The sequence below is a fragment of the Heterodontus francisci genome, chromosome 34 (genome assembly GCF_036365525.1).
Source record: "Heterodontus francisci isolate sHetFra1 chromosome 34, sHetFra1.hap1, whole genome shotgun sequence".
In the NCBI taxonomy this organism is placed as follows: Eukaryota; Metazoa; Chordata; class Chondrichthyes; order Heterodontiformes; family Heterodontidae; genus Heterodontus; species Heterodontus francisci.
In genome coordinates, this window is record NC_090404.1 from 35,900,913 (window position 1) to 35,911,590 (window position 10,678).

The window sequence follows — 10,678 nt, forward strand, 5'->3', positions numbered from 1 at the left end:
AATTAACTATTTATTAATAAACTAAATCTTAAACAATAATGGGATGAATCAATGCATATATATAAAAAAAATCTTCTTATTCTTCCCAAGCCTCATGCACACACACATATATTCAAAAACCAGTTAACTGGGGAGAAAGAGTTTTTGGTGTTCAACTGTTTCTTCGGAATAATAAAATTGTTGGTGGTCTGGTAGGATATTTCGAAATCGGTGAGGTGGCCCAGAGTTGAAAAGTCAGAAGCCACTCAAAGTCTCTCCAGGCAAGTTTGTTGAGCAGTCTGTGATGAGTAGACGGTCAAGGCAATTCGTCTACAGCAGGCGTCACACAGATCTTTCAGCAAAAGGTATAGCAACAGGTCTACTTAAATTTTAAAGTAGCAGTCCAGCAATAGTAGCTTTCTTGAGATTTCAGGATCTCCCAAAAAGCAAATGAGTAACAGGAATCACTCTTGAGGCAGAGATTTTTCAGAAGCAATAGGAATTTGCTACCTTTAACAATGCAGGGCTTCCTCTCAGCAAAGGAGCCTTTCTCCACAGACAGTAGCAACTCCTCTTTCTCTGGGTCTTTTCCTCTCCAGGTAGAACACAGACATAACTCAAATGTGGAATTTTGTTCTACAAGAGATGCCTTCTTTTCAGGGAGAGGTCTTTTTCGAGTCTGCCAAAAAACACAAGTCCCAGCCAGTTTGTTCTACCTCCTGCCTGCCCAGCACTGATCTTTCACAAAGCAAAGTGAAATTGAACTCTTAACAATGTCATGTGACCTATCATTGTCCTTGCTGTTGTTGCTTGGAAACAAGTTGCCTTGGAGACTGTGCCCCACCCAGTTCAGCATTCAATTTTCTCAGGCTTGCAAAACACAGAACTCCAAGTTTTTTCCTTTGTGAAAAGCAAAGCACATGTAACAGTGTCCTTCTACATGAATCACAGGAAGCTAACATCGAGGTACAGCGAGCAATTAGGAAAGCAAATAGTATGTTAGCTTTCGTTACAAAGGGATTAGGGTAGAAGAGTAAAGAAGTCTTACTACAATTATACAGGACATTGGTGAGGCCCCACCTGGAGCAGTGTGTGCAATTTTGGTCTCCTTACTAAGGAAGGACATACCACCATTGAGGGAATGCAATGAAGGTTCACTGGTCTGGCTCCTGGGATTGTTGTATTTATTCATGGGCTGTGAGTGTTACTGAAATGGCCAGCATTTATTGCCTATCCCTAATTGCCCGAGAAGGTGGTTTTGAGCTACTTCCTTGAATATGACTGAGTGATTAGCCTGGCCATTTCATAGTGTAGTTAAGAGTCAACCACATTTCTGTGGGTCTGGAATCAACCAGATCGGGTAAGGACGGCAGATCTCCTTCCCTGAAGGAAATTAGTGAACCAGGTGGGTTTTTAGGACAATCCGTAGTTTCATGGTCACCAATATTGATCCTCGCTTTTTAATTGCAGTGGTGGGATTTGAATTCATGTCTCAGCATCATTAGTCCAGGCCTCTGGATTACTAGTTCAATAACAGAACCACTATTGTGCAGCACCCCCACTCTGCTCCATCTCCTCCTGTGAGGAGAGATTGAGTAGATTAGACCTATATTCCCTGGGGTTTAGAAGAAGGAGATGTGATCTGACTGAAACATCAATCCTTAAGGGACTTGGCAGGGTCGATGCTGAGAAAATGTTTCCCCTGTCTGGGCAATCTAGAACACCGGGTCACAGTCTCAGGATCAGGGATCAGATATTTAGGACTGAAATGAGGAGAAATTTCTTCACTGAAAGGGTTGTGAATCTTTGGAATTGTCTTCCCCAGGGAGCAGTGGATGCTCAGTCATTGAGTATATTTAAGACAGAGATTGATAGATTTTTGGGTACTGAGGGAATTAAGGGATATGGGATAGTGCGGGAAGGTGGAGTTGAGATCAGCCATGATCTGGGTGAATGGCAGAGCAGGTTCGAAGGGCCAAATGGCCTCCTCCAGCTCCTATTTCTTCTGTTCATTAAACCTCAGTCTGGTTCCTCTCGAGCTGCTGAGTGAGTGAATTAAATCTTTCTCGACAAATCACCAAGATACCAGATGACAAGTCATACCCGAAACATCATTTATTGGTTACAAATCACAACTTAGTTAAATCTGGACACACAGACACTTTATAAACATGTATAAACACATTTAAGTGTAATCAGAGTTATCCAGCAGTTCAGCACTAATAGGGAGAGTATTTCACAAAACAAGTAACAAAGATTAACCAGACGATTCAGTGATTGACTGTAAATCAACACTAATGGATGCTGAGTATTAATTACAGCAGGGACCGGAGTCTGAGCTAATAAATTGGTGAGTTTACTTGGAGTAATTCCTTCACTATCTGACATGTTAACAGTTGTGAACAGCCTGTCTGTCCAACAGCTCCAGTCTACGAGTGCTTAGAAACACACAGAGCTTAAACAGCCTCATTCTTGAGCTAAAGAACAGACTTTCTCCTGTCAATATAGAGTTACAGGATTGGCCTGTGATCTGTTTATTGTTCATCTTTTGTTCAGTACATTTACTGAGTGGATTTAAATTGAAAATGAGGTTTGAAGACATGATGGTCTATACACACATGAATGAGAGATGCTGTGGGGCAGACGCTCAGTCCAAGAGGAGCAATTGACATCAGAAATAAACCCCAACTGTCAGAATGAACATGGTTCAGTCTGGATATGATTAACAGCAGCAACAGCAGAATCCAACCCCTGTAATTATCTGTGAACTCGCTGGTGTCTCAGTAGATAGGATGGCTGAGTGAATCCCTTCCTGCACACGGAGCAGATGAATGACCTCACCCCAATGTGAATGAACTGGTGTGACACCAGGTGGGATGACTGAGTAAATCTCTTTCCACATACGGAGCAGGTGAATGGCCGCTCCCCAGTGTGAACACGCTGGTGCATCAGCAGGGTGGATGAATGAGTGAAACCCTTCCCACAATCAGTGCAGGTGAATGGCCTCTCCCCGGTGTGAATTCGTTGGTGTTTCAGCAGGTTCCCTGACAGACAGAATCTCTTCCCACAATCAGAGCAGGTGAATGGCCGCTCCCCAGTGTGAACTCGCTGGTGTGTCAGTAGGGCGGATGAACGAATGAACCCCTTCCCACACTCAGTGCAGGTGAACGGCCTCTCCCCAGTGTGAATTCGCTGGTGTGTCAGTAGGGTGGATGAACGAATGAATCCCTTCCCACAATCAGTACAGGTGAACGGCCTCTCCCCAGTGTGAATTCACTGGTGTGTCAGCAGGTTTGATAACTGAGTGAATCCCTTCCCACACTCAATGCAGGTGAACGGCCGCTCCCCAGTGTGAACTCGCTGGTGTGTCAGTAGGGCGGATGAACGAATGAACCCCTTCCCACAATCAGTACAGGTGAACGGCCTCTCCCCAGTGTGAATTCGCTGGTGTGTCAGCAGGTTTGATAACTGAGTGAATCCCTTCCCACACTCAATGCAGGTGAACGGCCTCTCCCCAGTGTGAACTCGTTGGTGTGTCAGCAGGTTTGATAACTGAGTGAATCCCTTCCCACACTCAGTGCAGATGAACGGCCTCTCCTCAGTTTGACTGTGTCGATGAGTTTCCAGCTCAGACGTGTAATTTAATTCTTTCTGACGGTCCCCACATTTCCACAGCTTCTCCCCAGTGTGACTGCACTTGTGTCTCGACAGGCCAGCTGATCGGCTGAAGCCCCGTCCACACACAGAACACGTGTACGGTTTCTCCACACTTTTTGCTTCCATGATCAAAGGCCGATGATATTCAGATCCTGATGAATCGAGTGACTGTCACATCTTGAGGTGATGTTTGATTTTCCTGTCCGCAAATCCTCCCTTTCTAATATCCTGTAACATGAAGTTACAACAGGAAAAAGGGAGTGAGAGAGAACCCACAAAAACACAAAGACAAGTTGTGAAATTGAGCTGAATGAATCTGGTAATTTGTGGGACCAGCACAGAGAGTGGGCGGGGCTTCAGGGTCCCAGTGAGCAGGAGAGAAAATCATTGACTCATTAATTTTATTCTCACTCTGCACACAGGGGCTGGAGAACTGAACCCAGGCACAGTAGAGGGAGGGAGAAAACTGGCAGAGGAGGAAAGAAATGGTGCAGATGGTGTCATGGGTTTGGATTTCAGCACAGGGAGGAGGGAGAGTGTGTGGGACTGCAATTTACAGCTTTGGGGAAACAAGAGAGGAATAAAATGTTCCATAGGATCTCGAATTGTCTGTTCTGAATTTCTATCCTGTACTGACAGTGATGACTTTTATTACCTCCTTTTACAGGGGATTAGGAGAGGATTTACACACATTGATTTGATGCTCACTCTGCACACAGGGGCTTTCGCACCATCTCTCCTGAAGGTGCTGGGGTCACTGTTTACATCCCACTGAACTGTAAGAAAGAATATCTTATTAGATGATATTAAAGATAGTATTATATTATAATAATATAACGAGAGGCCGTTCACCTGCTCCATCTGTGGGAAGGAATTTAATCGATATCCAAAATGCTGAGACACCAGTGAGTTCACAAGTGACTGTAGCTGTTGCATTCTGTAATTATTGCTGCTGTTAATCACATCCAGGACTGAACCATATTCATTCTGACAATGGGGTTTATATCTGCTGTGTTAATATTCTTTATAGCTGGGGTGGAGTTTAATATTCCAGCAATTGGTTTGCTTTACTTTGTAACTTTTACTCTTCAAATAAAGTAGCTCCCTTTGGGCTATTCTCAGGGTTTTGTGGGATGAAACCAAACAGTGATTTACTTGTAATTTTTGCAATTTTGTATATTATATTCACTGCTCACAATGAGATCTGTTCTACATTGGGAAGAGCAAACACAGATAGGGTGATCACTTTGAGAAACATCTCCATTCAGTCTGCAAGCGTGTTCCTGAGTTTCCAGTCACTTCCCATTTTAATTCTCCGTCCCATTCCCACTCTGACCTCTCTGTCCTCGGCCTCAAGCCCTGTTCCAATGGGAGCTCGAGGAACAGGACTTGACAACCTTCCGGACTCAACATTGAGTTCAGCAGTTTCTGTAACAACAGACAGTTGTCAGGATCTGGAACGCTCCACCTGAAAAAGGTGGTTGAACCTGATTCAATCAGTCATTTTAAAAGGGAGTTGACAGGTATTTGAGAATGAGGAACTTACAGGCTTACAAACAATAAGTGGGTGTGTGGGACTAAGCACAACTGCTCTTTCAAAGGGCCAGCACAAGCACAAAGGGTTGAATGGCCTCCTTCTGTGCTGTAAATTTCTATGATGCTAGGAGTTGGCCATTTAGCCCCTCGAGCCTGTTCCACCAGGAAATGAGATCATGGTTGATCTGTGATCTAACTCTGTATACCCGACTTTGTCCCATTTCCATTAATACCTTTGGTTAACAAAGATCTATCAATGTCAGATTTAACATTAACATTGATCTCGCATCAACTGCTGTTTGAAGAAGAGAGTTTAAAATTTCTACCACCTTTTGTGTGTAGAAATGTTTCCTAACTTCACTCCTGAAAGGTCTGGCTCTCACTTTTACTCTGCACCTCCTAGTTCGACACTCCAGAACATCCAGCCCACGGGTCAGAATCCAGCCTGTCAATGGTTTCCACCTGACCTGCCAAAACATTCAGTGACTGACCATGGTTACAGCTCCTTTACCAACATGGCGGAGACACGTCACTGCACATGTCCTCCTTTACCAAGATGACAGATAAGCTTCAGTACCTGATATTTTGGCTCCTTTAGTGAGATGGCGGTGCCCGGGCTGAGCTGCTTCTCTGCTGGCGCTTCCCGCCCAAACTCCATATCCAATGCAGCCTTCCCGGCCGTGAGCTCAGGACCCAGGCCAAGCACTGGCTCTGCCTGCGTATGTACTCAGCCTGGGCCTCAGGCTCTTCATCACCGTCTGAGGAGGTGCAGGCCCAGCAGCAAGGTGCAGTGGTAACCAGGCCCTGGGAGCAGGCTGCCGGGGTGACCGGGCCCTGGGAGCAGGGTGCCAGGGTCCTGGGAGCGGAGCAGAGACCGACACGGAGACAGAGGCCGGCAGACATGGAGCGAGAGAGAGAGAGCGGGGGAGGGGGAGAGAGAGAGCGGGGGAGGGAGAGAGAGAGAGCGGGGGAGGGAGAGAGAGAGAGAGAGAGCGGGGGAGGGAGAGAGCGGGGGAGACAGAGTGAGAGAGAGAGAGCGGGGGAGTGAGAGAGAGAGCGAGAGAGAGAGAGAGGGAGAGAAAGAGAGAGCGGAAGAGAGGGAGCGCGGCGAGGGTGAGAGAGAAAACGCTGGGGGCGGGGGGAAGAGAGAGAGAGCGGGGGCGGCAGGGAAAGAGAGAACAGGAGAGAGAGAGCGGGGGCGGCGGGGAAAGAGAGAACAGGAGAGAGAGAGAGAGAGAGAGAGAGAGAGGGGCAGGGAGAGAGAGAGAGGGGGGGAGGGAGAAAGAGCGGGGGAGGGAGAGAGAGCGGGGGAGGGAGAGAGCAGGGAAAGAGAGAGAGAGAGAGAGAGCGGGGGAGTGAGAGAGAGAGCGAGAGCGCACGGGAGAGAGAGCGAGAGCGCACGGGAGAGAGAGAGAGAGGGAGAGAGAGAGAGAGTGAGGGGGGAAAGAGAGAGAGAGGGGGAGAGTGAGTGGGGAAAGAGAGAGAGAGAGTGAGCGGGGAAAGAGAGAGCGCGGGAGAGACAGTGAGAGAGAGCGTGGGAGAGAGAGTGAGAGCGGGGGAGAGAGAGTGAGAGAGAGAGCGAGAGAGAGAGGGGGGGTGAGAGAGAGAGCGGGGGAGAGAGAGAGAGAGAGAGAGGGGGGGGAGAGAGAGTGAGAGAGAGAACGGGGGAGAGAGAGAGAGAGAGAGAGAGCGGGGGAGAGAGAGTAAGAGAGCGGGAGAGAGAGAGAGAGAGAGAGAGAGAGAGAGAGAGGGAGAGAGAGAGTAAGAGAGCGGGAGAGAGAGAGAGAGAGAGAGAGAGAGAGAGGGAGAGAGAGAGAGAGAGCGGGAGAGAGAGAGAGAGAGCGGGAGAGAGAGAGAGAGAGAGAGAGAGAGCGGGAGAGAGAGAGAGAGAGAGCGGGAGAGAGAGGGAGAGGGAGGGAGAGCGGGAGAGAGAGAGCGGGAGAGGGAGAGCGGGAGAGGGAGAGCGGGAGAGGGAGAGCGGGAGAGGGAGAGCGGGAGAGGGAGAGCGGGAGAGGGAGAGCGGGAGAGGGAGAGGGAGAGGGAGAGCGGGAGAGGGAGAGCGGGAGAGGGAGAGCGGGAGAGGGAGAGGGAGAGCGGGAGAGGGAGAGGGAGAGCGGGAGAGGGAGAGGGAGAGGGAGCGGGAGAAGGAGAGCGGGAGCGAGAGAGAGAGCGGGAGAGAGAGAGCGGGAGAGAGAGAGCGGGAGAGAGAGAGCGGGAGAGGGAGAGCGGGAGAGGGAGAGCGGGAGAGGGAGAGCGGGAGAGGGAGAGCGGGAGAGGGAGAGCGGGAGAGGGAGAGCGGGAGAGGGAGAGCGGGAGAAGGAGAGCGGGAGAGGGAGAGCGGGAGAGGGAGAGCGGGAGAAGGAGAGCGGGAGAGGGAGAGCGGGAGAGGGAGAGCGGGAGAGGGAGAGCGGGAGAGGGAGAGCGGGAGAGGGAGAGCGGGAGAGGGAGAGCGGGAGAGGGAGAGCGGGAGAGGGAGAGCGGGAGAGGGAGAGCGGGAGAGGGAGAGCGGGAGAGGGAGAGGGAGAGCGGGAGAGGGAGAGCGGGAGAGGGAGAGCGGGAGAGGGAGAGCGGGAGAGGGAGAGCGGGAGAGGGAGAGCGGGAGAGGGAGAGCGGGAGAGGGAGAGCGGGAGAGGGAGAGCGGGAGAGGGAGAGCGGGAGAGCGGGAGAGGGAGAGCGCGAGAGGGAGAGCGCGAGAGGGAGAGAGAGAGCGGGAGAGAGAGCGGGAGAGAGAGCGGGAGAGAGAGCGGGAGAGAGAGCGGGAGCGGGAGAGAGAGCGGGAGCTGGAGGGAGAGGGAGAGAGAGAGAGATTGGGAGAGAGAGAGAGAGAGCGGGAGAGAGAGAGAGAGCGGGAGAGAGAGAGAGATTGGGAGAGAGAGAGAGAGAGAGCGGGAGAGAGAGAGCGGGAGAGAGAGAGAGAGAGCGAGCGGGAGAGAGAGAGCGGGAGAGACAGAGAAAGGGAGAGACAAAGGGAGAGAGGGAGCGCGGCGAGCGAGAGAAAGAGCGGGGGGATGGGGAAGAGAGAGAGTGCAGGGGGGGTAAGAGAGAGAGAGAATGGGGGAGAGAGAGAGCGAGAGAGAGACGCAGTGGTTAGCACCGCAGCCTCACAGCTCCAGGGTCCTGGCTTCGAATCTGGGTCCTGCCTGTGCGGAGTTTGCAAGTTCTTCCTGTGACCGCGTGGGTTTTCGCTGGGTGCTCCGGTTTCCTCCCACAGCCAAAGACTTGCAGGTTGATAGGTAAGTTGGCCATTGTAAATTGCCCGAAGTGCAGGTAGGTGGTAGGGAATATGGGGTTACTGCAGGGTTAGTGTAAATGGGTGGTTGTTGCTTGCCACAGACTCGGTGGGCCAAAGGGCCTGGTTCAGTGCTGTATCTCTAAATAAAGGAGAGAGAGCAGGAGACAGGGAGAGTGCGAGATCAAGATCTCTCCTCACAAATGGAATCTATCTGGAATTCTCTGCATCGCTACATCAAGTGTGCAGGCAGACAATGTCTGCTACTGCAAGCAAAAACCATGCCAGGTAACTCACTAAATCAGTGTTCAACGTTGTGTTGGGAAAGTAAGTTAATACATTAGTTTCCTCATTTAAAGCTTATTCACAAAAATGCACATTTTTGTTATATTGATGAACAGTCAAATAAATTTCTAATACCTTTACCTTTCCGAAAGTTGCTCACCTCCGGCCCCGATGCAGGACAACATTTAGAATGTAGCCCCTAATGCATAAAGGCTGGACACTCCTGATCTATACTATCAGTTCTAACATCCTGAAAATGTCCAGGTTGTCAGAAGGGATAGAGAGAGGCAATATATGCTTAATGGCACAGTTCTAAAGAGTGTGCAGGGACAGAGGGACCTGGGGGTTCATATGTATAGATCATTGAAAGTGGCAGGACATATTGAGAACAGTTAGCAAAGAATACGGGACAAAAACAAGAAATGCTGGAATCACTCAGCAGGTCTGGCAGCACCTGTGGAAAGAGAAGCAGAGTTAACGTTTCAGGTCAGTGACCCTTCTTCGGAAGAATACGGGATCTTGAGTTTGATAAATAGAGGTACTGAGTGCAAAAGCAGGGAAGTTAAGGGGAACTTTTATAAAACTATGGTTCAGCCACAACTAGAGTATTACATCCAGTTCTGATCACCACACTTTAGGAAGGATGAGAAGGTCCTTGAGAGGGTGTCGAGGAGATTTACCAGAATGGTTCCAGGGATGAGGGAATTTAGCTACAAGGTTAGGTTGGAGAAGCTGGGATTGTTCTCCTTGGAACGCGGGACTGGGAGCTTCTTATTGGGGGTGTTGAGGCCTACACCGGATGTTTCTGAAGCCTCCCTGCACATCCACCAGCTTCATTCCTCCCCTGCACTCGGCGATTTCTCACCCACTGAGGATCTGACACGACTGCTTCCGTCCAGCTCGAGCACCTTCACTGCCTTTGATTCTGTGAGCAACTCGTGCAATAAAACAAAAGCAAAGTCCTGCAGATGCTGGAAATCTGAAATAAAAGGAGAAAATGCTGGAAATACTCAGCAGGTCTCAGTGAAGAGAGAAACATATTTAATGTTTCAGGCACATCAAACAGCCGGTGCCTGCAGCCTGGAACTCGGAGTGGGAGGAGGAAGAATGAGGAGAGACAATATAGTCCAACACTCACAGCAACCTACAATCCACCGACATTACCGGGATAGGGAGACAGAGTTTAGAAACACTCAGCAACACAACTCCAGTAAAAGATCCCAGGAGGAAAAGGGGGAGCAGTGTGTGTACCTGCCCTGATATCCCCCTCCCCAGGCCTGTCAGTCAAACCCCCCACTCCTCCCAGTCCACAGCTCAGCCTATCAGCTTCCTGCACCTTGAGCCAGCCCTGCCCAGGTGTGGCCCAGTCCAAGGGGAGTCTTTGTGGAACCAGGGAGTGGGGGAGGGGGGACCTCCTGCCCTGTGCTGTGTCCCAAATGGTTCCTCCCTCCCTCCCCTCCCCCAGGCCCCTTTATAACTGAGCTCAGTTTCCCGCATCTGCCGCCCGCTCGGTGCAAACTCAGGACCGGGAGTTTGTTATTGGGGGCGTTGAGGCCTACACCGGGTGTTTCTGAAGCCTCCCCGCCCACCAGCCGCCACTTACCGGCTGCACAAGCGACTCACAAGCGTCTCTCCGGCGCCTTCACCCTCTGGCTTCAAACACTGGTCCGCAATGCGCCTGCGCACCCGGGACTTCACCTCTGACCTCACAATGTCTGGGTGATTAACGGCAGCGCCGGACCAATAGGAAAAGGGGGCGGGACAGGAGGACAGATTCTGCGCAGTTCCTCCCTCATTTGCTTCTCTTTGAAAGCCCGAGGATGAATCCATCAGCATCCGGGACCTGTCAGCCCGCAGCTCCATTAGTTCCTTTTCATAAAACTGTCTCATTCCCTTTGAAATGTTTCAATTAAACCTGCCTCCACCACACTCTCAGACAGTGCATTCCACACATTAACCACTCGCTGGGTGGAAAAGTTTTTCCTCATGTTA

General features: G+C 50.3%; 1 protein-coding gene across 1 annotated transcript; it reads right to left on the reverse strand.

The window, feature by feature from the left end:
• Positions 1–1,825: 1,825 nt before the first annotated feature.
• On the reverse strand, positions 1,826–10,368 carry LOC137349359 (zinc finger protein 239-like). Its single transcript, XM_068014884.1, has 2 exons — positions 10,290–10,368; positions 1,826–3,864 (listed from the first exon to the last, which is right to left on the reverse strand). The coding sequence occupies exon 2, from the start codon at positions 3,760–3,762 to the stop codon at positions 3,253–3,255; it is 510 nt and encodes a 169-aa protein (XP_067870985.1). The 5' UTR covers positions 3,763–3,864; positions 10,290–10,368; the 3' UTR covers positions 1,826–3,252.
• Positions 10,369–10,678: the final 310 nt, after the last annotated feature.

What these genes read in the sequence shown, in the direction of transcription:
- LOC137349359 (XM_068014884.1), bottom strand. Translation starts at nt 3,762, where the DNA reads ATGGAAGCAAAAAGTGTGGAGAAACCGTACACGTGTTCTGTGTGTGGA.